Source organism: Molossus molossus, unplaced genomic scaffold, assembly GCF_014108415.1.
Source record: "Molossus molossus isolate mMolMol1 unplaced genomic scaffold, mMolMol1.p scaffold_m16_p_16, whole genome shotgun sequence".
In the NCBI taxonomy this organism is placed as follows: domain Eukaryota; kingdom Metazoa; phylum Chordata; class Mammalia; order Chiroptera; family Molossidae; genus Molossus; species Molossus molossus.
The window spans coordinates 4,048,295-4,075,871 of NW_023425351.1; the positions used below are offsets into that span (position 1 = coordinate 4,048,295).

The window sequence follows — 27,577 nt, forward strand, 5'->3', positions numbered from 1 at the left end:
TATATATATATTTTATCCTCACCCGAGGATATTTTTCCATTTTGTTTTTTGTACAGATAGAGTGGGAGGGAGAGAGAGGAAGGGAGAGAGAGAGAGAAACATCGACGTGAAGGGACACATCGAGTGGCTGCCACCGGCACGACCAACCAGGGCCGGGGACAAACTGCAACCGAGGTACATGCCCTTAGCGGGAACCGAACCCGGGTCTCTCCGGACCGCAGGCCGACGCTCTAACCACTGAGCCAAACTGGCCAGGGCTAACGTATATTTTTTAAACAGTATCATGAAAGGTAAAGGTGTGAGGTTGTGGTAGGTAAACCGAAGGCAGTTCTTCCATCCTGGGACTTCCCCTCACATTGTCCTGGTCCTATTGTCTTTCTCTTTGTTGACTTACTCCCCTGTTTGTAGGAGCCCAGCCTCTAGTACTTATTTTTTCAGGTGAATAGATGGAAAAGTAAATTATTCTCCTTGCATGTGTGAGAAGGTTTTTATTCTGCTCTTGCACTTGATGGCAAGTTTGACCACCAACAGAATTAGAGGTTCGAGTTCCGGCCCCTCGGAAACGTAGACGTGTCACCCGGTGTGCTTCAGCCTGTCGCCCCTGCCGAGAGCCCGCTGCACTGGAACCCCAGCCCAAACCCAGAAGCCTCGCTTTCCGGCGTCCTGGGCTTCCTCGGAGTCTTCGCGCGGGTCCTGAAGTGCAGAACCCGGGGCTTCGTTCGGGCCACGCAGCGCTTCGACTCTGTCTGCGTCATTCTTCCCCTCTGGTTTTCTGCTCTCTTCTGGAAGTCTTAGTTTGTTGCACGAGCGCGTGGCCGCACGCGTGAGAGCGTGGCCGGCTGCGAGGGCTGAGCGAGCGGAGGGGGCGGGGCCGGCCCAGCACGACTCCCGGGGTGGAGCTCAGGTGCACAGCCGCCGCCGCGCCCGGCACCGACACGCAGACTCACCGGGCAGGGGTCGCCCCGCCGTGCGTCGCTGAGCGCGGTGACCCGGCCTGTCAGGGCCGCAGGCCGCGGGCTCTGGCGCCTGTCCGAGGCGCGGTCTCCCGCCCGACTCGTCTCCTGCGCCCGCGGCCTTACCTGGGCTCGCGCCTCCTCAGGTGCGAGGTCGCGACAGTGCGGGAGCCGCCCTCGCGTGCTCGTCAGGAGCGAAGCTGAGGGGACAGCGCCCGGCACCCAGTGGGCCGAGGAGCTGACGGTGGCTGACAGCACGTCCTCAAACCCGGGCCAGGGGACCGAACAGGCGCGGGCTCCCGCACCGCCCGCAGCGGTCGAGGGGTCAGCCGCCTCCCGCCATCGCGCCTCGGGGTAGAAGCGCACTGGGGAGAGCCAGAGGGCGGGGCCAGGGAGCGGCCGCCCCCGTGGGGGCGGGTCGGGGGCGGGGCCAGGGAGCAGTCGGCGGGCGGGGCGGAGCGGTGCTAGGGCGGAGCCAGGAGACCTGAGGCAGTCGTGGGAGGGGGTCAAAGGGCGGGGCGGGGCGGGGCGGGGCGGGGACGGAGTTAGAGGAGGGGCCGGCGCGTGTGGGCGGGGCTCGGGCGGGGAGGGTTTGGAGGTTTCTCACCGTCGCGGTAGCCGAGCAGCCAGTCTCCATTTAGACCGCAGTCTGCTGGGCTCCGGGAAAGCGGCGGCCGGCGTGCCCCGCGGGCATGGGCGGCCTGGCCACCTAGCACCCGCCGGCACAGGAGGTCCTGCTGGCAGCAGGCTGTCCCGCTGGCAGCGGGGGTCCGACCGGCCGCAGGGACGGTGCGGGAGCCGGGAGCGGGCTGCGGGGAGCGTCACCGCCTCCTGGAACCATGAGCGCCGAGCCCATCTGCAGCGCGCTGCCTGCCGTGCCCTCCAGCAAACTCACCGACCTGTGCTTCCTCAGCCGCGGCGCGTCGGGCACCGTGTCGTCCGCGCGCCACGCTGACTGGCGCGTGCAGGTGGCCGTAAAGCACCTGCACATCCACACGCCGCTGCTCGACAGGTAGGCGCCCCGCCGTCCGGCCCCCACTTGACCGCGGCCGCCTGGGTGTCTGGCTCCGCGCGTCCTGTCCCCACGTTGCCCCCGCAGCGGGCGTGTTCCTGGGTCCCCTCTTCGCGCTCCCGGTCGCGCTGCCCACGGCGGCGTTGAGCAGCGAGGGTGGCCCGCCCAGCGCTCAGCACCGAGCGTCGTGGGTGTCCCGGGTTCTGGGACGTCTGGGCTGGGGCTCCTTGTGCTCTGTTTGTGGCTGATCTCGTGGTCATGGCTAGACAGCAACCTCGATTCTCACCGGAGAACCTGTCCCAGAGGAAGTACATGCCCTCTGCCAACAGTGATGCGAATCAGAACTCCCAGATGCCCGCGAACTTGAAACGCGCAGCTTCGTGCGCAGGTTTTGGGAGAGGGCGAGCACTAGTTTCAGTTTCCCGAAAGCACTGCGACCGCGTACGGCCGGCCGTGACCCTGATTGCTCAGGGATCCCGTCGCTCATCCTGTCCCTTCTCCTGAGCTCACGTCCCTGTCGGGGTGGCCCGTGTCAGATCCGTTCCTCAGCTGCAGCCCTGTGCGTTTCTGGCTGCCCTGGTATCAGGCCCGCATGGCTCAGATCTAAGAATACAGGCGACATCCCTAAGGCGGTTCTCACCTGTGTACACGCTAATCCCGGCCTTGTCAACATAGGGTGTGGCCTGTTTACCTTGGGCCTTGAATTTTGTGCAGCAAGTGCAGGGCACGTGTGTGGATGTGGATGTGGCGACCTGCAACGGTGCTGGTGGAGAAGCTGGGTACGTTGAGGAATCAACTATGCAAATACACGGAAAACTAGCGCTGAGGAGCCTACTAGGTATTCCAAAGCAAACTGAGCCTCCCATTGTGGATTTTAATTCAAGTTTCATGCCATGTGGGGGTCAAGGAATGAAAAGGGAGTTCCCTTTCCTTACTCATTAACAATTTTCATAATCTAAAAATTTTCACGAAATGAGTAGGAAATTAATTCTGTCGTAAAAGAAGCCATAAGACCATTGAAACACTGGCATCACCGCATCACGTGCTTCTCTCCCACGTGCTTCCTAAGATGTGAACATCAGCACCAGTATTTGCATAGTCTGGGCACAGGGCTGGGCTGTGCAGTTGGTTCATAGACTATTTCCTCATTTATAAAGTGTGAATAATAATAATACATGGACTTCTTGGGCTCTCATGTGGATAGCGTTTGCATTGTTCTTTGGGATCACCTGAAAGAAAAACTAGTTTATGTGATGGTTCCTGTTCTTATTTTAGGGATTGGCCAGTCCTTTTCCATAACCTGATTTCTGTCCCTGAGTGGACCTTCCCCAACAATCTCCTAACTCCTTATGAGTAGATGGGACTGATTGGTTGTTCACACACCCTGTAGACACCATAATTGTGTTTTGGCTGGTGATTTGGTGATATGTCTACAGAAACTGTATTTTACATTTTTATTTAAAAAATATAAAACCCACCCTGGCCAGTTGGGCTCAGCGGTTAGAGTGGTGGCCTACGGACCAATGAGCCTCGTGGGTTGGATTCCAGTCGAGGGCATGTACCTTGGTTGCAGTTTGTACCCCGGCCTTGGTCTGGTTGTGCAGAAGGCAACTAGTCAGTGTGTTTCTCTCAGATGAATGTTCCTCTCTCTCCCTCTCTCTCTTTCCCTCCCTTCCTCCCTCCCACTCTATTTGATGATAGAAAAATCTCCTCTGGTGAGGATTTTTTTTTTTAATGAAAAGAAAAAAAATAAAACCCTAAACTGTTTTGGCTTTTTCTGCTTTCCCATTCACTCAGTCTTCCCAAAACCTGATTTGAAGAACCTTCCCCTTCTCTGATCATGCAGTGGAATGGAAAGAATCACAGGCTTTGAGTCCCACAACTGCAATTCAGATCTAACTCCCACTCTGCCATTTACTGTTGGTGTGACCACCACAAAATCATGAATTGACTGGAGCCTCAGTACCCTCGTGGATAAAGTGGGGATAATCAACCCAATTTTAGGGGCTGATCTAAGATGATAGTGCATATAAAGTAGTTGACTCATAATAGATCAAAACAGAAGGAAGAATGCTCATCCTGGTACTGGAGGAGGAAAGTGTGTGTAGTACCACTGAGACTTCCCCAGCATGCTCCGTCTGTCTGTAGCTCTTTCTCAGAGCATCCAGCAGTCTCAGCTACATCCTCTGTCTCCCTGCCAGGATGATGTCCAGTAACTGTCTTATTGACCTACATCTCTTGATACAAATACAGAACTGTTTTTAACTTAGGAAATATAGGTTTAGTTAAAACAGGTCTCACAAACTGATATAATTGGTTGCTCACAGTTGGGGTAATAAGTGGCTGAAGAACAGGGTATACCTTCTTGCAAGTCTTCAATTTTAAACATATAAATGTATATATAATCATTTATTCAGAACACAAATGACTGAGATTTTTTGCTTTATTTTTCTTTTTGTTTGTTTTTAAAACAAGCCTTATCATCTGCTCTGGAATGTCTGTTGCTTATTTTTCTTATTCAGAGCTTGGGTAGTTTAGAACCCAACTAACTAATCACCATCACTTACCTAACAGGCTTCTCCTGGAGATGGTTCTGTTTTCTGTTATTGCTGCTGCCAATACCCATTCATCCAGGGTGAAAACCAATGACATCTTCAGTTCCCTTCCTCTTTTTCTTTTCTTTCTTTTTTTTTTTTTTTCTTGGTACATATCCCTAGCGGAAACCAAACCCAGGACTCCCTGGTCCGCAGGCCGACACGCCAACCACTGAGCCAAACCGGCCAGGGCTCTTTTTCTTTTTTTAATTCTGTAGTCAGTCAGTCACCACAGCCTGGGAATTCTAGTCAGCTGGTGTTTTTCTTTCCATTTCCACTCTGACCTTTAGAGGTCTAGGCTTTCATTGTTACACTTCTTAGCTAGTATTATAGCTAACACTCAACTTTCAAATTCTACCTCCTTCTGCTGATCCTATAGCCTGCTGCCAAGGGAATCCTAAAAGTTTTTTCTGCTCATGTCATTCCTCTGCTTAAAAACCTGTAGGTCACAACTGAGACTAGCAAATAACATATAAGCACCCTTGTCTAGCTTTAAGGCTCTGAGATATGGCTCCCCCTGTCCTAGTCCCCTTGACTCCTTTCACAGCTATCACATATCCCGATTCATATTAAACAACTTGCCATTTTCTAAACATAGCCCTCCCTTAAACCTCCTTGAATATATTTGATGCATATCTATTAAACATTTGCTATGTGCCAGGCATTGTTCCAGGTCCTGGGGATACACAGTTGAAAAAGGCAAGGACCCTCTCATCTCAGAGTCCACGTCCATCTTGGACATCCTTTCTCCAAAGGTTGACATTTTATCCATCTTTAAAGTGTAGTTGAAATCCCACCTCCCTGAGCCCAAAGTTTAAAGTTTACTCTCTTTTCTCTGGTTCCCATGGTTCCCATAGTTCTCTATTCATTTAGTGACTTTTTTTTTTTTTGATGGCACTAATCACATTCTGCCTTACATTTTAAATATTTTTATTTCTTTTCTTATTTTTTAACTTCATTAATGAATAGTTTACCAATATAACTGTATACAGTCATGTGCCGCTTAATGACAAGGATACATTCTAAGAAATGTGTTGTCAGGCCATTTTGTTGTTGTGCGAACATCATGAGGGCACTTATACAGACCTGGGTGGTGTAGCCTACTGCACACCTGGGCTCCAAGCTGTACAGCACGTGCCATATAAAACAACACAAAATTAAGACCTCGTGATGGCTACAGTGTTACTAAGCCATAGAAATTTTTCAGCTCCACTGTAATGTATGGGACCACCATCCTATATGGTCTATGGACTGCATATACAACTGATATGTAAAGTGTACTACATGATGATTTGATACACATACACTGTGGAATGGTTACCAAATCAAGATAATTAACACATCCAGAGAAGACATACAAATGGTGTACAGGTTTTGAAAAGTTGTTCAACATCACTTACCACTAGGAAAATGCAAATCAAAACCACAATGAGCCCAACTGGTGTGGCTCAGTGGTTGAGCGTTGAAACATGCACCAATAGGTCACCTGTTCGATTCCCAGTCAGGACATATGACCAGGTTGTGGACCAATCAATTTTCTCTCTCATTGATGTTTCTCTCTCTCTCTCCCTCCCCATCTTTCTCTAAAGTCAATAAAGAAAAACAATTAATAAAAAAAACTACATTGAATATTTATTTTTCTTAAAAGATTTCTGGGCAGCTTGAGAGCACAGACTGTTTTTTCATCTTTGTATTCTCCTTAATGCTGAGCACACTTTATTCTTAATAAAAGTTTCATATTTGTTTTATGTATGAATAAGCAAATGGACCTGCACCCAGCGTTACCCCAGACATCTGTTAGAACCAGTCACCTGTTCTCAGTGTTCTTTTCCTGGGTTTCAGAGTATAATTTCTAAGTATTATTGACCCTCATGCAACTATCACCTAGTTATTTAAATCTATCACATTTAGATGTTTTAATAGTCAAGGTATTTGGGAAATTTTTACGTGGTATGCAACCATAAAATTTAACATAATATTTTAATCAAATCTGATCATTTTACTACAACGTAAACGTAATAGTCTAATTAGTTCACACACCAGTCATTCTAATATAGACTTTATAAACTTTCCTATTGTGTTCTTTCCCTCTCCTAGAAAAATACCATAATGATAAGCTAGGTACAGCACATTTTTCTGTCAGTGGCTTATAGAAGTTATTTTGGTCTCTAAACAAACCTGGAGAATATACAGGGTAGGTGTTTTCTCTACTTTAAATATGAGGAAACTAAAGGACAGAGAAGTTGCATAATTTACAAGAAGTTAAAAGCTAATTACTGGCTCTGGCTGGTGTGGCTCAGTTAGTTGGGCTTTGTCCCATGCACCAAAAGGTTGCTGGTTCAATTCCCAGTCAGGGCAATTCCCAGGTTTCGGGTTCATTCCCCAGTACCAGGCATGCAGGAGGCAGCTGATCAATGTTCCACTCTCACATCGATGTTTCTCTCTCTAAAATCAATTTTTAAATATTTTTTAAGTAAAGCTAATTACTTAAAAAGACCAGGCTACCTTAATATCATGGTCATGATAATTGTGTCTTTTTCATTACTTTAAAATAATTATGCATTTTTTTTCTCTCTAGTGAAAGAAATGATGTCTTACGAGAAGCTGAAATTTTACACAAAGCTAGATTTAGTTACATTCTTCCAATTTTGGGAATTTGCAACGAGCCTGAATTTTTGGGAATAGTTACTGAATACATGCCAAATGGATCATTAAATGAACTCCTACACAGGGTAAGTATCATACATTTTCACTGGCTACAATTTTGTTATTCAGTTTATATAGTTCTTTGGTTTTACATGTGATCAAGTTATTAGGGGATAGATAGATGAATCAAAATAAGAATAACGAAAAACAACTGCAGTGCTAAAGTTTCACCATCTGTGGCTTCTTTTGTGTTGTTACAAGTAATGTGGAGTTAGACCTTGTGTTCTAAGAGACCTCAATTGTTTTGCTGAGGTTACTGTTCCTGGGTTTTATGCTGAATTCCAATATCCACATGTACATATACACTGGTAGGCGTGAGAGAGAGAAAAGGTAGACTCTGCACACTGTACAGTCCACTCTTAGTTAGGCCATTTTATTTTATGCTAAAGACAATTTAAGGTTCAAACTAAATGTTGATAATACCATTCATAAAGTTATAAATTAATAGGCCAAATAAATCTATCTCCGAGTTCCAAATACATTAGCTCTTCCATAATCAACAATGGCATGAGCTATTTACTTTTTTTCTCAAGGTACCATTTACTCTGGCTTTGATTGTGAATCCCATCAGTAAACAGATCTGGGGAGCCTCATTCTTAAAATATGTGTATTTATCTATTGTCATTTGCTTGAGCTGATATTATCTCCAACCTGCAATTTCTCTCAGTAAATGTTTTTAAACCACTCAGTTCATTTAGCGAGCCTTGGTTTAGTTAAAACTGGGTAATATAAAGTGTAAAGTCCAATTACTGGATGCTCCTAAATCCTGATACATCAATGTTCTGCAAGTGAAAAGGGAGAGTGAGTGCCACTGCCAGCCACTGGTGGAGGGACTTGCTCTTTGTTTTGGGACACAGCACATTCTGTTTATGATGTGAGCATCTAAAACACGATGAGGTCAGTGCATGAGGTTTGTGCAATCAGCACAGCAACCAAGATGCATATATTAACCAAGCACAATTTCTTTATAAGTAGGGATGTTAATGTTTCCTTCCCATATCCAACACCCCAGTAAATATTCTTGCGCCCAGATTTGGAGCCCTCTAGGAATTCTAGAGTTTCCTGCAGGGGAACTGCTAACTCCTGGAAGGAATCATGTCCAGCAGCCCTCTTTGAACACTGCAGTGCAGAGGACTTCTTCCTCCTTTAAACTACATAATTTTCAGAAAAGTCACCTGTTTACAGATTAAACAATTCAGCCACTCTAGTGGACAGGACTCTGTACATACCAGAGGAAGCAATGTTCAACATGAGTATTTGTGTTTCTTGGGGTTTCCTGTAGGCATTATTAGGGTGGGATTTATCTTGAAGCACCTCTTCCCATCCTCACAAAGAACTGTTGAAATAAATCAAAATACAATGTAAGCACAAAGTATTTGACCCACTTCTCTGCTAGGTGGATCCCTGAACTATAAGCTGATTCATTTGCAGAAAAAATTCCCAAGAACAGTTTGGGAATTTCAGTAGAAACATACTATTCATATGATTTAGAGACATGTACCCCGTGACATGGTGCCTGATGAGTCGTTGGAGGATCTTCCCCAAATATCTCATTCTCCTGAGATGCTGCATTAATTTTTATGTTCAGAAAACATTTATTTTATGTAAATTCAGGTGGATATTACTTGTAAGTACCAGAAATATAAAATATTGTTTTAAGGGTCTGTATTATATATGTTTTATAAATGAAGGTGATGTTTGCCTCCTTCAGGCTAATTTTTCAAGTTGGCAAATAAATTAATTATATGATTAAAAGTATGAGATATTGCCCTGGCCGGTTTGGCTCAGCAGTTAGATCATCGACCCTTGGACCAAATAGTCATGGGTTTGAGTCCGGTTAAGGGCACGAACCTTGGTTGTGGTTCGGTCCCCTGCCCTGGTCAGGGTCGAGTGATAGGCAACCAATCAGTGTCTCTCTCTCATATCAATGTTTCTCTCTCTCTCTTCCACTCTGTCTGAAAATAAATGGAAAAATATCCTTGGGTGAGGATTAAACAAAAAAAAAAAATCAATAAGAAAAATGAAAGTATGAGATATTAATGCTTAGTAAATATAACATGGTCATACTTTTTAATGGATACAATGATTATAATAATAAATTGTGGCTTTATATCAATAGGAATATTAAAACATTAATTTGAATGAATGATTTGGTATATACTAGAAACAAATTGAGTGCACACACACAAGCTACTTGTTATAAGCCATAGAACAGGGAGATGGGTGTAAGTATAGGTATATGTGTGTGGGTTTTATACAGATTAAAAAGTCATTGAAACTGTGTCAACTAAAGAAAGAAGACCCGATATCATGTAATTACATTACCACTATAAACTAAAAGGGAATAAATATCAATACTATAAAGTTACTTTCTCTAAAAAATGAGGAAAATAAGATATAAGGTCTTAATGTCAAATTGATACTATGTAATAAAAATGAGTATATGTTTTGACCTTAGTTTACACTATATTTCCTCAGAGAATATTTCATTTTCTAAGTGTGAATGTAATGAAAGTTGGCCACTGATTTTGGTTTTTTCCTTTCTTGCATATATGAAGAAAACAGAATATCCTGATGTCGCTTGGCCATTGAGATTCCGCATCCTGCATGAAATCGCACTGGGCGTAAATTACCTGCACAATATGAATCCCCCTCTACTGCATCATGACTTGAAGACTCAGAATATTTTATTGGATAATGAATTTCATGTTAAGGTAATTACTTTTTTAAAAAGTTTATGTGTGCCTGGCTGGTGTGGCTCAGTGGTTGATTGTCGACCCATGCACCAAGAGGTCACTGGTTCGATTCCCGGTCAGGACACATGCCCAGGTTGTGGGCCCAATCCCCAGCGCGGGGCATGCAGGAGGTGGCCAGTCGATGTTCTCACTCATTGATGTTTCTATCTCTCCCTCTCCCTTCCTCTCTCTAAAATCAATAAAGGGAAAAAAATAAAAAATAAAAAGTTTATGTGCATCCTTGCGATTAACAGCTTTGAAAAGACAGTAGTTACTTTTCCTCCTCGCCAACTGAATCTCCCTCCCTTTTCCATGACCCCTCATTCTTATCTTCAGTGTCCCTTCTTCCTGCTGCAATGGCTTAGTTGTTCCTATACCACAGACACAATTACAGTACAAAATACAAAATATTACATTTTAATTGAAATTGTGGCGCACAGCCTTTTTTTGGAAATAATTATAGATTCACAGGAAGTTGCAAAGATAATACAGAGAGGCTCCATGTACCCTTCACCTAGTTTCTGTCAATGATGACATCACACATAATGATAGTACTATTTCAACACCAAGAATCTGACCTGGTACGAGGCGCATATGTAGTTCTGTGTCACTTTACCACCTGTGTGCACTGCCCACACCACAAAGAGCACTCATGCTGCTCTTCAGTTGTACCCGTGTCCTGCCCTGCACCATCCCTGGCCTCTGGAAACCACCCATCGGTGTTTCCATCTCTATAATTTCATCATTTGGAGGATGCTTTATAAATAGAATCATCTAGTGTATGATATTTTGAGATTGGCTTTGTTTACTTAGGAAAATACCTTTGAGATCCATCCAAGTTGTTTCTTGCATCAGTAATTGGTCTTTTTAATTTATCAATAGTATTCCACTTTCGGAAATACCCCACTTGTTTAACCATTCACCTATTGAGAGACACTGGTTATTCCCAGTCTTTGGTAAATACTATAAAGCTTGCACAAACAATCCTGTGCAACTTTTGGGACAAACATCAGTTTTCATTCCTCTGGGATAGATGCTCAACTACTTGGTCACATGATGAGAGTATGTTTAGTTTTTTAAAAACTGTTTTATTCAACTATTTTCCAGAGTGGCCGTACCATTTTATATTCCACCAGCAATGTGTGGTAAGACCCAGCTTTTCCGCATCCTCGCCAGCATTTGGTATTACCACCACACTTTTTATTTGGCTGTTCTGATAAATGGATAGTAATAGCTCATCATGGTGGTCTTAATTTGCATCTTCCTAATGGCTGATGATGAATGCCTCCCTTGTGCTGTGTCACCTATATATCAATTTCAATGAAATGTCTATGTCTTAAGACATTTTCTAATTGGGTTTTGGGATGGGTTTTTTTGTTTTGTTTTTTTTATATCCTTACCCAAGGACATTTTTCCATTTTTTGTTCAGATAGAGTGGGAGGGAGAGAGAAACATCGATGTGAAAGGGACACATTGAGTAGTTGCCACCCACATGACCCAACCAGGGCCGGGGACAAACTGCTACCAAGGTACAAGCCCTTAGCGGGAACCAAACCCAGGTCTCTCTGGACCATAGGCCGACACTCTAACCGCTGAGCCAAACCAGCCAGGGCTGGGGTGGTTTTTTTTTTACTATCGGTTTTGAGAGTTCTATATATTTTCTTGATATGAGTCCTTCATTAGATATGTAGTTTGCAAATATTTTCACCTTTAAACAGGGCCTTACACAAAACAAAACCTTTAATTTTAATAAAGTCCAGCTTACCGCTTTATTCTGTTAGGATCATGCTTTTGCTGTCATGTCTAAGCATTCTTCATTAAGCCCTAGGTATTAAAGGTTGTCTTCTAATGTATTTTCTACAAGTTGTAGGATTCTATTCTTTTGCGTTAACTTTATTACTTTGAATTCATTTTGTGTAAAGGAGAATATGCAGATATACCAAGGCAGCAGATGTAGTGATTTCAGTCACCCTTCATCTGACTGACAGCAAATAAAAGGTGGTTGCTGAGCAATTAATGCTAATGTAACTCACTGTATTTTTATATATTATTTTCATACATTTCTTACAATAATGTACATAATTGAAGATTATTGTAAATATCAAAAAATGTTTAAGGAAATAATAGGGAAGTTGGAATAGAAAAATTAGTACAAAAAATGTGAGAAAGCCCAGTCGGTATGGCTCAGTGGATTGAGCATCGCTCCATATACTGAGAGGTCCCAGTTTGATTCCTGGTCAGGGCACATGCCTGAGTTGTGGGCTCAATCCCCAGTAGGGGGTGTGCAGGAGGCAGCCAATCATTGTTTCTCTCTCTCCCCCTTCCTCTTGTTTTAAGAAAAAAATCAATAAAAACATATTTAATTTTTTTTTTAATGAGAGAAAAACTAAGTGAAAAAATAAGCCCTTACTGAAGGCACTTTCTCTCCCTAAAATAAAATGGCAGAGAAGGGACAGGAAGCAAGCTGCTGCATAAGTCTTGCTAGAAAGAGACTGTCCGTGACATCAGTGATGGAATACTCAGCTAGTCCCTGCGTCTTCACTGCAACAACCTCTGGCCTCCCAAGGCAGTTACACTATGTCATGGGAGTCTCAGCATCCATACTGGAATGACTGACACTTTCTTTTGTGATCAACCAAAACTCCTCCCTTCCTGCTTCTGCCCACTGGTCCCAGATCCACTCTGTTTGATAAACTGAGTCAGTCCAATTCTGCTTCCACAGGACAGCCCTTCCGACATTTGAGGATGGCTACAGCCCTGCCCCTCATACTCCTGTGTTATGGCCTTATCCCTGCTAAACATCCCTGGTTGCTCAGCCACTTTCCTTAAGACTTGGTTTTAATCCCAGGTGCTACTAGATGAATCTATATTTCAGTCTCTCCCAAATTCTGATCCTCAGAACTGAATATATACTCTCAATGTGCTATGACCATTGTAGAATTGAACAGAAGTGTCATTCACCCTAGCCCTGAATACTAATAGTTCCTTAATAATGCACCAGCTTGGAGGAGCAGCCATATCACAACACTCGGATTGGGCTTGGTGTCAACAGAAAGCCCTGGAGCTTCTTGTTTTCATGTATTGTTGCTTGAGCCACGTCTCCTTGTTGTGTGCTTTACAGAATTTTTTCTGGACAGGAGAGTTGTACCTCGTTAGACCTAGCCATCACTTCGCTCTTTAAGACCTTTCTAAATGTTATTTCTGTATTCCAAGGGTTGTCATTTCTTTCCCAGCTTTGTGTCATCCTAAAATTTAATTAACTCAATTATTTTTGGTCTTCGAGTCATTTAATGGTGCAGAGCTCAGATCAGGGGGCACTCCATGACACCCTCAGGTCCATGTCAATCATCACTCTTAGAGAATAATCACTGTTTGTTTGGAGTACTCCTAAAAGAACTATTATACAGCCCATATGCCCTCATTTTGTCTATAAGAATATCATGAAAGTCCTTGCCTGACTGTGTCCGCAGATATCCTCATGGCTCACTCTCGCTGTCTTCAGCCTCATTTCCAGATGGCAGTCCCTAGAGCCTCTCACCATCGTACCTCCATTTACGCTTTTCCATAGTGTTTTTCACCATCTGACAGCACATTTTTTATTAATATGTTTATTGACCATCTCCCCCAGTTGGCATATAAGTTCTATAAAGACAGAAACTCAGTCTGTTTTATTAACTGCCATGTGCTCAGCACATGCCATATGGAAGCTTTCAGTAAACATCTGTGGAATGAACAAATGAATGACTTCCAGATCTTCTGTGTCCCAGACAGGTCTTCTAGCTTAACGATCGAAACACCTCAGAATGTTTTGTAATGTACAGACTGTCTGCACGTTTACTCTCTGACAGTCGTATATGTCAGAAAAGGAGATGAAGTCCGACATCCTTCCACCCAATGAATGCTTGTGGAGCAGCATTGTGCACAGCACTTGTGACGGATCGATAACATGAGGTCTGAAACTGACTACTGGTCAATAGACTTGTTTTTTATTACTCATAAAATATCCAATTTATGAAACTGTCTAAAATTTTTAAACCAGGGATTAAGGATAGTGTCCTCCTAATATGTAGGTTTGCAAAATCAATAATATTTTTCCTATCTAAAAATCAAAAGATATTCCCTTTTTCATATGCTATCTCACAGAGAACATTGATAGCACCAAGAGGTATCTGCAAGTTCTCAATAACCTGAACTGTGTATTAAATAACCTGAGACTTGAACTTTCTCATCCTGTCAACCTCCTTGGACTTGACTTTCTGAGTCTCGGTGCGGAGAAAATAGAAGCAAAGTTACAGGCAATCATCCTTTCTCTCTTCTTCGATCAGTAAGGACCCCTTAGTCTTTCTTTGATATGAATAGAATTTAAAATAGTTTGGCTTTGTGTATGTTTTTGTAATCTTTAAGTAACTGTAGCACGTAGAGATGGAACTGTGACCTTTCTGATACTATTCTTATAAACTAGTAACATTCTTATATGCACCTTGTGTGTCTTCATTTTTTACTTTATAAATGTCCCTTAAAGTAAACATCCATCATGACTCATGAAAAAGTAAGAATTATTTGATCTACTTATCTTCTTGGAAGGGCGTATAAATGAAGTGCAAAACACCTTTAAAAATACTTTATAAAGTTAAATATAAGTTTACCCCTCTTTAAAGTTCTTTTAAAAGTATGATTTCTTACTGGAATGCTAACTAGAAATATAGTAACTAAAAGAAAACTACTAATTAAGCCTAGCTGAGACTTTTCTGCTTTATTTTATTTTTTTTAATATGTGTTTATTGATTATTTTTTATTTTTATCCTCACCCAAGAACATTTTTACATTTATCTTCAGATAGAGCTGGAGGAAGAGAAAGGGGAAGAGAAAGAGAAAAACATTGATGTGAGAGAGACACTTCGACTGGTTACCACCCACACGACCCCATCCGGGGCCGGGGACAAACTACAACCAAGGTACATGCCCTTAGCAGGAACTGAACCCAGGACTCTCTGGTCCGCCGGCCAACGCTCTAACCGCTGAGCCTAACTGGCCAGGGCATGTTTTTATTGATTGTTTAGAGAGAAAGAAAGGGAGAGAGAGAAACATCGACGTCAGAGAGAAACATGGATTGTTACCTCCTGCACACCCCCCACTGGGGGCAATCCAGGCATGTGCCCTGACTGGGAATCAAACCAGGACCTCTCAGTCCATGGGACCATGCTCAGTCCACTGTGCCACACTGGCCAGATGAAACTTCTCTACTTTAATAGTATACATTCAATTTGGTTACCTGTTGGTCAAGTGTCTATTAGTGCCTCTTAAATACAAGTGAAGCAGTGATTGGCTTCAAGTAGAAAGTGTGTATATGTCTCTGCTATGCTGTCAGTCCTGTGTGGGAACCAGGAACTTATAGGAGGTTCTTCACAGCTTGTTTATCCTTTTAGGAGATGGACAGTGTATGTAAATGAAAGTAGCTATTCTGGTATGGTGGTAGGAGTATGGGTGATTGTCATCAATAGTGTATTTTAATTTCCTCTTATTTACATCATCTTTTAATAAAAAGAAAACGTTTAGTTTGGAAGTGCATTTGAAGATCTTGTGCAGGAAAGAAGTTCCTGTTCTGCCCGCACTGCTGAGTGATGGATTGATCAAGACATCGTGGAGCACTTACCCCTCCCATGACACTCTTCACTTCTGCTGTTGGAGACCCACAGTTACTGAACCATGTCTTTGTCTGTGATACTGTTTGCGACAGGACAGGGACAAGTGTGGTTTCATGTGAAAACCAAACTAAATCAGCTCGGAGCAAGAATTCTGACGAAGGCTTCTAGGCCAGGGTGGAAAACACAATGATGAGGCTCTTATATGAAGTAAAAGGGGCACATAGGAGGCACTCAGGCTGGGCTTTCTCTGGCACTCCCCAAACCAACGCTGAGCCCAGTAGTTTGCGAATTGGGGCTCAGATATAAATGAGACCACACTCCAATATTTTGAGCATTTTTCACTCAGGCCCAAAAGCAAACTTCACTTGGCATAGTAATGCTTCTTAGCCTGGCAGACGTGTGGCCGGAGTAATGTTTTGTTTGCAGAGGGTGGTGGGAGGAACAGAGTTTGCAGTGCCACGTGGTTTACTGTTCCCTGGAGCCTTGATACCACCCAGAGCAATTCATGGCCTGAAACTTGGCTCTGTGTTTGGTGGTACCGAATAAATAAGAGCAGCCTTTAAAGATGTGTTCTTATAGCCAAAGCATCAGCAATACTAATTCAGCCTGTTTAATTTTATAAGTACAGCCACACGCTATAGATTCTATATCATTCCCAGTTTACAGACAGGCAATCTGAGTCACAGAGAAATTTTAAAACTCACTCAAGGTCAGTCTTCTTAGCATGTGCCGTCCAGCTTGGCACATCATGCATTGGCACCATGTTCTCTCTTGGTTTTTTCTAATTTTGTTTTCCTTAGACTTATCCCTTTTATTATAGTAATTCATGTAAGATTCATGCAATCTGTCTCCTCCCTTTTTGGAGTGGGGCCATGTTTTTTTATTATCTCAAATTCATCTACACACTAAACAAATGATTTCTTCTGTTAAAACTAGTAAAAACATAGGAGTTAAATAACTGAAACACAAGTGGTGTCCTAGGCGGAGCTCATGCCACTATGCTGACTGTGAAACTCTACAGTGTGGAGGGCTAGGAACTTAAATTAAATGCCTTCAAAGGCTTCCCATCCTCTTTGCCCACTAAATACTGTTTCTGTTCTTATATTTGTCTTCCACTTAAAAAATTAAGGTAACTTCTAAATATTTAGCTATAAGGCATTGTAATAACATATGTACAAAATTTATAAGTAACATAAAACTAAAGGGCATTTCAAAAGCATGAATATTTGTCTTTGGTAATTTTTTAGGCACTTGTTGTCATGGATATAAATATGCTGTATATGCTAAAATACCACTACCAAGAGATGTGGCTCTTTAAAGAATAGACATAAATCATATAATAATGAACTATACCTTATTGGGATTCCACCTTTTTCAAAATTTAAGGATACTATTTTTAGAGCATTATAAATAAGAACATATAAACCTGAGTTGTACCAATGCCAGTGACAATCACGTGAGACTGAGTAGTTTAGCAGTTCTGTGAAGGAAAATGTTTGGTGTATACATCCATTCAGATTATAAGAAAAAAAATACTCCTCTTTCGTTTTTTTTCAAAAGTCTCCTTTTGAAATTTTGTAATGTTGTGCTAAACTTCAAGTCAGTATGTATTGTTTCTGGAGTTACTGTGCTCAGCACTGTGGAATCCAAGAAACTGATGGAATATGTAGAAATAAAATATTAATATATATAATATATAATTTTTTTTTTTAGAAGAAGAGAGAGAGAGGGATGTCGATGTGAGAGAGACACATCTATTGGTTGCCTCCTACACAACCCTGACCAGGGCCGGACCTGCAACCCAGGTACATGCCCTTGACCCAGAATTGAACCTGAGATCCTTTGGTCCACAGGCTGATACTCTAACCACTGAGCCAAACTGGCCAGGGCTATAATATTATATTGAATACACATAGACAAAGACAACTGATTCTTGGATGTGTTTAAAGAGAAAACCTTTAAATTTGATCACTCTTTTTCCTCCCAGATCGCAGATTTTGGTTTATCAAAGTGGCGCATGATGTCCCTGTCCCAATCTCGAAATAGTAAAGCTGCACCAGAAGGAGGAACCATCATCTATATGCCACCTGAAAACTATGAGCCTGGGCAAAAATCAAGGGCCAGTGTCAAGCATGACATATACAGGTATAGTGTGTTACTTTTGCTCAGAGTTAACTTGTCTGAAAAACAAGATTACTATATCCGAATTGTTACGCTACATTTTAAAATGTGATTTTTATTCTTCTTTCCTAAGTGTGGGGAAAATAAATTAGAGCTCACAGTGACTAGTGTTTCTGGAGTTAAAGATGCCTTGCTTTATGCCACTTTTACATCCTTGAAAGCACATTTTGTCATCCTGTCGATTTATAATGGAATCCTCCAGGGTTTTATCACATGTGACTTTGATGTGGGGTGAGGTAGGGGAGGGGAGGGACAGTGTGGTTAACATTTTATACCTCTGAAACAGACAGTACTTAGACCAGAACAAAGTCAATAAACAGGGCTACATAGGACAGTCTTTTTTATTGCTTTTTGTGTGAATAATAAAATTACGTAATTACAGTTGGCCCTCGTCTGTCGCGGTGACTCAGTTCCAGACTCTACCACGATAAATGGATTTCCGCGAAGTAGGATTCTTTATTTATACAGTCGTCCCTCGCCACTTCGCACTCCCACTTTTATGGTTAGTATTTGAAAAAACTGCAATAGAGTGAAGCTGCGAAGTTGAAGCGCGAAGTAGCGAGGGACGACTGTAGAGGGTATAGCTTATCTTGGTGTTCAAGAATGATTATTAATGATCCATAATTTATTTTTGCATATAACTTCAAGTTTTTATAACAGTAATTTCTTAATTTTTCAATTTAAGATTAATTCCATTTCAAAACAAACTGAATAGTCATCATCTTTGTTGTATATGCCGATTCTTTACACAGCAATTCACTACCTTGTCACTTTAAAAACCAATATCTACACAGTCAGCTTTTAAATGTGGTGTTTAGTTCATTGTGCATAGCTAGTTTATGATGCACCATGTATATTTTATCTTCAACAGCTATGCAGTCATCACATGGGAAGTCTTGTCCAGAAAACAGCCTTTTGAGGGTAAGTGGACGTTGACCTCCACTCTGGAGAACGTCCTATTGATGGGCCGCATGTAGAACTCTCTCAGGCTCATCTATTTTAAATCTGCCCACCATTCATTTTGTGGAAAACACACTATAACACATTACTTACCTCCAATCCACTGTACACTGAGAAGCTACTAGATTCAGGATCAGAAAAATTAGATTCTAATCCTTGTTCTGACAGTAATTAGTTCTGTCATCAAGCTACTAAATGTCTTGAGTCTTCCTTTGTTCCCTGTAAAATGAGAATCTTGAATTCCTATATGTAAGACTCATTCCAGCTATAAAACACTTTGTATGAAATGTTAGTGTTCCTGCTAGAAAGACCAGCAAACACTAAAGAATAAATTTTCACATTTTCTGAAAATATTATTTCTTTATTTTGAGGTTTGTATAGTCAGCCTGCTGAGCAACAGACAAGCTCAGAATCTCAGCAGCTTACACAATAAACATTTATTCCTGAGTACACTGGATCTCAGTGGGGCCCTTCCTGGGTCCAATAAGTTCAGCTCAGCTCTGCTCTACTCACACCGTTTTCCAGATGAGATCACATGGCTGAGCCCAATGACAATGAGGCTACGATGTAAGCTCCTCCCTCCGAACCAGCTGAGCCTAAGGGTGGCTCAGATATACCTATTCCTGTAACAGAAAGCGGGGCAGTGAATTAGACCTAAGATTTTCAGAGTCCCTCATTTTCACTGTTTGGTTTTAGAATGGATTTAGCATATTGTATCATAAAATATTTCTAATGAATGATGTATATTTGTTTCAACAGAAGTCATCAATCCTTTGCAGATTATGTACAGTGTGTCACAAGGAAATCGACCGGACACCAGTGAAGAAAGTCTGCCATCTGACGTACCGCATCGAGCACAGATGGTCTCGCTCATAGAAAGTGGATGGGCACAAAACCCAGATGAAAGGCCCTCCTTCCTAAGTGAGTGCACACTTTAACCTGGGCTTGCTGAATTACAAAACAGTGAATATACTGTGAATAAACTATTCCTTGAAAACTTACACAAATTATATGACAAGCTCAAAGTTGTTGCTTTTCTTCTCTTCACTCTCGTTATTCATAGTGTTTATAAAATGGTAACTGCTTCTAGAGAAGAACTGAGATCCCTCATAGAAAAAGTCATAATTCCATTCTTATATGCCACAAATATTTACTGAATGCCTACATTGTGCTTCATCAGCCGAGGTGAGCACTGGGAAGAGTAGTGACTGAGACTCAGTTGCTGAATTCCTGGAGCTCACCTCTAGTTGAGAAAGGAAGAAAAAACAAACAAGTTATAAATTTTAAAGTCCTGTAAGGAAATAAGCAAAGTAACAGTAGGTAAGGGAGGGGAAGGAAAGCCCTTTACTTAGGAACAAATGTCTGCAGTGAAACTCAGAGCTTGAAAGGGAGGCAGCCTTCTAAAGCTGAAGGCAGAGTATTTCAGGCGGAGAAAACCTGAGGGCAGAGCCCTCGGCCGAAGATGAACCAAAGGAAGGCTGCATGGCTGGGATACAGTGAGCAAGGAAGCGAGTGATATGGGATGCCCTGGAGAGGGAAGGGGAGGCCGCTGCCATTATAGAAGATTAGATACTGGTTCCCAGTAAGTGGGAAGCCAGGGAAGTATGTCTCTTAGGGAATGAGCTGATCTGATTTGAGTTTAGAAGTCACTCTTGCTGCAGTGTGGAATGGAGGCAGAGAGCAGCCGGGAGACTTTCCTAAGCAACATTGTAATGCTAGAGACAGAAAATTATACAGAATTAAGATCACCTCTAGCTCTTCTGCAGATCATGCATTAGGCAACACCTACTTCTCTCTGCACCTCCCGGGTTTCCCGTTGTTCCCTGGACAGTAGGGTATCTGGCTCACTGACTTCTCCACCCGTACTGATCAGGACTCTAGTACTTGAGGAGCCCTCACAGTCTCTGGAGTTCTGTGCGCCTCTCCTCTCTAGCACTCTGCCCTGTGAACTGTCTGCCTTGGTCAACAGCCTCCTCAACTGTGTCTCCAGGCTCCACCTCATCACATCCCTCTCTCTCAATACAGTGAGCCCTGCAGTCCTAAGGTTTGCCTCATCTGTTTCCCATCTCTCAGATCACTGTCCCTTGTTGCCTGACAGCTGCTGTCTTGGAAACCACTCTTTTGTGTATTTTGTCTGGCTTTTCTGGTTGTTTCAGGCAGGAGGGTAAGTCAGTCCGTTACTCCATCTTGGCCACAGTGATAGTTACCCCTGGTTCTCTTTAAATCAATGGCCCAAACCAGGCACTAAACACTGCCTCTCAGATCTATTTACTATTCCATTCTGATATACCAGCTGTTCTTAAGGTGTGGTGCAGGGATTCCTGGGGAGGCTGTTCCCTGAGACTCTCATACGGGCTTACAAAACCAAAACTGTTTTCAAAATAATAAATACAAGGACACTATATTCCCTTCTTCCTCTCATCCTCTTGAGAGGCTGAATGAGGCATGATGGTGTCACTGCTCTAGTGCATAATGCAACGTGTTCTCATATACTCTTGTTTTAAACTTTTCTGTTTTAATTTCTAATATACTAAATATCATTAGATATGACCCTCATATACAAAAGCTCTTTGGGCTCCTCCATAATTTTGAAAAGTGCTGAGCACTAACAGCTTGAGGGTTGCTGTCTCAGATGCTCACCTTGACATCTCCACATCTCCAAAGTGAAACTTCTGGAAACTTTCCCTGTGGTTCCAAGACATGAGAGATCCTGTCCTCCCTTCCTCATCGTTCCTCTCTCTACTCAGTTTCTCACTGAATGCCTTGGAATTCTAATAGGCGTCCTCGGCTGCTCGTTCTCCACACTCTTCCCAGACTGTGGCTTTGTACACCACCCATGTATAGTGACACTCAGTTTTATCTCTGGAGCCTGGCCTCTCCCTTGAGCAACAAGTTCCTTTTTTATTGTGGTAATAATAGTAATTATGATTGTTCCCACTTGTTGGCTGCTGTGAACAATGCTGCTGTGACCGTGCACATGCCAGTCTTTACGTGAACGTGGTTTCCTTTCTCTCAGGTAACTGCCTATGAGTGGAATTGCTCGGTTTTATGGTAAATTTATCTTCCATTTTTAAAAACTGCCAGATTGTTTCCAAAGTGGCTGCCTCATGATGCATTTCCACTAGTAACACGTGGTGTTTCCCATTTCTCTCATCACTCTCGACACTTGCTATTATTGTCTGTCTTTTTAATTATAGCTATTTGAGTGGGTACGGAGTGATATCTCATTGTAGTTTTAATTTGCATTTCCTAAAGACTGATAAAGTTCAACATATTTTCATGTGCTTTTTACCCATTTTTATCTCCCCTTTGGTAAAATTTAATTTTTTTTCCCATTTTTAAATTGAGTTATTTGTCTTATTAAGTTGTACAAAGTTCTTTGTATATTCTAGATGTGAGTCCCTTAGCAGACACATGGTATGCAAAAATGTTCTCCCAGTCTGTAGCTAGTCTTTTCTTTTTTCTTAATAGTGTCTTTTGAAGTGTAAAAGTTTTCAATATTTTGAAGTTAAATGATCAGTTTTTGTATGAGTCCTGTTTTTTATGTCATATCAGAATTCTTTGCCCTAACCCAAGGTCATGAAGATCTTCTCCTATACTTACATTTAGGTGCATGATCCATTTCCGGTAAATTCTTCATATGGTGTGAGAGTAAGAATCTAAAATATGTTTCCATGTGGCTATCCAACTGTCCCAGCACTATTTGTTGAAATGACTATCCTTTCCCCGTTGAATTGCCTTTTCATTTTGTCAAAAAGCAATTGACCATAATTGTAAGGGTTTAATTTTACACTCTAAGCTCTGTTTCTGTTCCACTGATCTAATGTCTCCTTTTTTTTTTCCATCACCCTACTCTTTCACAACCACCAGTTTGTTCTCTGCATCTGTGGGTCTGTTTCTGTTTTGTTTTTAGACTCCACGTATAAATGAAGTAATATGATATTTGTCTCTTTCTGTCTGACTTATTTCACTTAGCATAATATCCTCTAGGTCAGTGGTTCTCAACCTTCCTAAGGCCTCTATCCTTTAATACAGTTCCTCATGTTGTAGTGACCCCCAACCATAAAATTATTTTTGTTGCTACTTCATAACTATAATATTGTTACTGTTATGTCTTAGGCAAATCCTGTGAATAGGTCATTTGACCCCCAAAGGGGTCGCAACACACAGGTTGAGAATCGCTGCTCTAGGTCCATCCATGTGGTTTTCATTCTTTTTTATGGCTATATGTATTCCATTGTGTAAATGTATCATATCTTTATCCATTCATCTATCAATGGACACTTAGGTTGCTTCCATATTTTGGCCATGGTTAAAAAAAAATGCTGCAGTGAACTTAGGGTACACTTATCTTTTCAGATTTGTGTTTTTGTTTTCTTTGAAAAAATACCCAGAAATGAAATTGCTGGGTCATATGGAGGTTCTGTTTTTAATTTTTTGAGGAATCTCCATACTGCTTTCCACAGTGGCTGCACCAATATACATTCCCACCAACAGTGCACGAGGTGCCCCTTTTCTCCACATCCTCACCAACACTTGTGGTTTGTTGATTATTGATAACCATTCTGACAGGTGTGAGGTGATAGCTCATTATGGTTTTAATTTGCATATCCATGGTGATTAGTGATGTTGAGGATCTTTTTATGTATCTATTAGTCATCTCTATGTCCTCTTTGGAGACATTTCTGCTCAGGTTTTCTGCCCATTTTTCCATTGGATTGTTTGTTTTTTTGGTGTTAAGTTGTATGTGTTCCTTATATTTTGGGGTTAGGGTTAGGGTTAGGGTTAGGGTTAGGGTTAAGGCTGGATATATCATTTGTAAATATATTCTCCCATTCAGTAGGTTGTCTTTTCATTGTGTTGATGGTTTCATTTTCTGTGCAAAATCTTTTTCATCTGATATATTCCCACTTGTTTATTTCTGCTTTTGTTGCCTTGCCTGAGGAGACATATTAAGAAGATATTGCTGCCCTGGCCGGTTTGGCTCAGCGGTTGGAGCGTTGGCCTGCGGTACAGAGAGACCCGGGTTCGGTTCCCACTAAGGGCACGTACCTCGGTTGCAGTTTGTCCCCGGCCCTGGTTGGTCGTGCGGGTGGCAGCCACTCGATGTGTCCCTTCACATCAATGTTTCTCTCTCTCTCTCTTCCTCTCTCTCCCTCCCGCTCTATCTGAACAAAAAATGGAAAAATGTCCTCAGGTGAGGATAAAAAAAAAAAAAAAGAAGAAGATATTGCTAAGCTGATGTCAAAGAGGTTTTGCCTGTTTTCTTTTAGGAGTTTTATGGTTTCAGGTCTGACATTAAGTCTTTAATCCATTTTTAGTTTATTTTTGTTTATGGTGTATATATGATATCTTTATGCCTGTCATAAAGGCTTTTCAGACAGTTGATTTTCATCAGTGGGGAAAAATGACTTAGGGCCTTGTCAGTTAAATATTAGCATTTATATTATTCAACTGAATGATTAGATACAGTCTGAGCTCTAATTTTTTTCTTATTTAGAATGTTTAATAGAACTTGAACCAGTTCTGAGAACATATGAAGAGATAAGTTTTCTTGAAGCTGTTTTACAACTAAAGAAAACAAAGGTAAACAAATTGCTAAATGAAATGCTAGAAATCAGACTTTAATCAATTATATATTAGTCATGAAGACTTTCAATTTAGTTTATAGTTCTTACCTGTATACTTTTCACAAGTATGAGCTACAGTATTGGGGTAGAGTTTATAATTCTAATCTGTATACTTTTCACAGGTATGGGCTACAGTATTGGGGTAGAGTGTATAGTTCTTACCTGTAGACTTTTCACAGGTACAGGCTACAGTATCAGGTGGAGAGTTTCCCAGAGACTGTAAATGCCATCCTTCTGTCATCAAAGAGCTTTTCCATAACATTCAGATAGCTACCTCCAGATTTCAGGAATTTCTAGAACTCCCATATATTACATTTAAATGTAAAATGTGCTATGAATGCTAGTGTGTGCAATGATTCCCTAAATCAGCTACAAGTTTTTTTAATCTACATTTATTACCCTAAAGTTTTAATATATTCAGAGTAATAGATGTCTAGATTCTTACACTCCTCTTTGTCCAGTGTTCTCGGGTTTTTCCGAGATTTAAGTTAAGTAGGATTTTTATTAAAAATTGAGGCCAAAATGTGTATTTTTAAATTGCATTTTTGTTTTTTGTTGTCCTACTCACTTGATGTTGCGCAGGCCAAAGTATCAGTTGACATGGACCTAGAACAGTTGTCTTCTTTACTCACACTGGCTCTTGCAGATCAGAAGAACTGAAGAGACCTAATACTGCAGGGTTTTCTTAACATTATCAAAAGTTGCTTAAAAAGCAACCATAGCCCTGGCTGGTTTTGTTCAGTGGTTAGAGCATTGGCCCAAGGACCGAAGGGTTGCAGGTTCAATCCCGGTCAAGGACACATACCTGGGTTGCAGGTTTGATTCCCGGTCAAAGACACATACCTGGGTTGCAGATTCAATCCCCGGCCCCAGTCACATCACTGTTTCTCTCCCTCCCTTCCACTCTATTTTTTTTTTTTTAATCCTCACCCGAGGAAATTTTTACATTTATCTTCAGACAGAGTGGAAGGGAGAGAGAGAGAAACATCAATGTGAGAGAGACACATCAGTGGATTGCCACCTGCACAACCCCAACTGGGGCCAAGGCCAAACCACAACCAAGGTACGTGCCCTTGGCCAGAATCAAGCTCAGGACTCCTTGGTCCACCGGCCGACTCTCTAACCACTGAGAAAAACTGGCCAGGGCCCCTCCACTCTATATTAAAAAAAAAAAAAAAATCCTCGGATGAGGATTAAATATAAATAAATAAATAAATAAGCAAGCAACCGTAGTCCGTTAGGGACAGAGTAAGCTTGGTTTAGCACTTGTTGGGTTTCCTGATATTGCATTTGAGATACGATAATAAAAATCATTAATTATTAGCCAAACTCTTGGGTTTGCTTATCACTAAGTGACATTGCTGCTCATCTCTCAAAGTTTGCTGGATCAATTGACATAACCTTTGGTTTAGAAGGGACACGCATAAAGGAAACAACTACCTTTAACCAAACTAAAAATTGACGGTGATAATACTAGTTAGTGCCTGCATGTTTAAGGAACTAAAAAGGAACTGTGTTAATTCTTTTAAAACCTTTCACTGAATTTCCCACTTCTGAGTAGGTACAGTCTTTTCCAGAACATTCCAGTTTCTCCACTTCTTAGTAGATATAAACATCAATAAGATTTCTTTTTTCTTTATCTTTTCAGTTCCCTTTTTTTCCTCATAACTTTCTCTTCTTCTAAGCAACGGTGGATAGAAGGGTCTGTTTTCCTAGTTGAAAGTAGAAGAGACCTATTCTAGTTCCTTTTTGTCCCCAGACAACTCACATTAGGATCTGTATCTAAAACAACTAAGTTTTAGAAGTTCTGGCTTTTTAAATAAAGTAAGTGAAAGTATATATTTTCAAATAATTGAATATCATTTAATAATAGCATTACTTTCATCCTTGTTTTTAACTAGCTGTATTATTTTTATTTAGAGTTATTGTAGTTATTTTTTAATTTTTACCCAAAAAGTCCTTATATCAGTTCTGTGAAACTCGTAGGGCAAGAACATCATCTCCATTGTATAGGAGAAATAGGAGGTATGAGGATGTTAGTGACTAACACCCCACACAGCTAGCTAACAGCGGGGCCAAAGTAGAATGCAAACTTTGTAAGATATTTCATAAAGACATTTCTGAGACCAGAGATCACCATTTAGGGTAATTTGTTTTGTTTGAGTATTTTACTTATATGATTCCTTAATTGCCTCCAATTAAAGTGCATATATCTATTCATTCCAGTTACAGAGTGCTTTCAGTACTATTCATTTGTGTGACAAGAAGAAAATGGAGTTATCTCTGAATATGTCTCTAAATAATGGTCCACAAGAGGTAAAAAAATTATGTTGATAAACTCAAAATGTGAGAAGAATATGAAAAGACATTTTTTAATCTAACTCCTTTTATAGACCGGAAACTAGCCCAGGAGGGTTCTAGGATCTGTCAGGTAGCCCATGGCAATCCCCGACTGGAAATACAGCTCTCCTCATTCTTAGTTCACTGTTCATCTCCTCGAGGCATAGTCCCGCTGTCCTTGTTTGGCACTGACTTCTGCCCCTGCCATCGTTCTGCGTGATGAATGTTAGTGACTAACACCCCACACAGCTAGCTAACAGTGGAGCCAAAGTAGAATGTACACTTTGTAAGATTTTTCATAAAGACATTTCTGAGACCAGAGATCTGTAATCTGTAAAGTGAATATACATATTCTTAAAAGAAATGACCAATATGAAATAAGCCTGAATGAATGCTACTAAATCTATCTCTCTTTGTGGATAGCCACACAGATGGCATTTTCCTGGAGTAGTGCTAGGCCAATCACTGACTGCAGTTCTGCCACTACACTCATGCCTGCCTATCCTTTCCTCTCACTGATTAACAGAAGGAAAATGCCATTTGTGTGGCTATCCACAAAGAGAGATTTATTTAGTAGCATTCATTCAGGCTTATTTCATATTGGTCATTTCTTTTAAGAATATGTATGTTCACTTTACAGATTCACAAAACACCTTCAAAATGAACCTTAAAGCACAGTGTGTGGTCTGTGAATCCCTTCACATACACTCTCACTGCATCTCTGAGCCCAAGCACGCATATTTTTAGATAGATACTACAGATATCACAGAAAAAGAACCCGAGAGCCGGAGGGTGGAAATGCCTTATCGGAGGTAGGTCTG

The 27,577-nt window shown here is 41.6% G+C and overlaps 1 protein-coding gene across 2 annotated transcripts in view; it reads left to right on the top strand.

Moving 5' to 3' along the window:
- Positions 1-1,756: 1,756 nt before the first annotated feature.
- Positions 1,757-27,577, top strand: part of RIPK2 (receptor interacting serine/threonine kinase 2) — a 30,108-nt gene continuing 4,287 nt past the window's right edge. The window contains exons 1-8 of one of the 2 annotated variants that reach the window (XM_036264277.1): positions 1,757-1,965; positions 7,138-7,291; positions 9,824-9,979; positions 17,633-17,790; positions 18,698-18,747; positions 19,546-19,707; positions 24,287-24,372; positions 26,643-26,732. In XM_036264277.1, coding sequence (XP_036120170.1) covers positions 1,793-1,965; positions 7,138-7,291; positions 9,824-9,979; positions 17,633-17,790; positions 18,698-18,747; positions 19,546-19,707; positions 24,287-24,372; positions 26,643-26,732 — 1,029 coding nt within the window. In that variant the 5' untranslated portion in view covers positions 1,757-1,792. The remainder of the gene's footprint in view (positions 1,966-7,137; positions 7,292-9,823; positions 9,980-17,632; positions 17,791-18,697; positions 18,748-19,545; positions 19,708-24,286; positions 24,373-26,642; positions 26,733-27,577) is intronic. The other variant, XM_036264278.1, reaches the window with a different exon arrangement.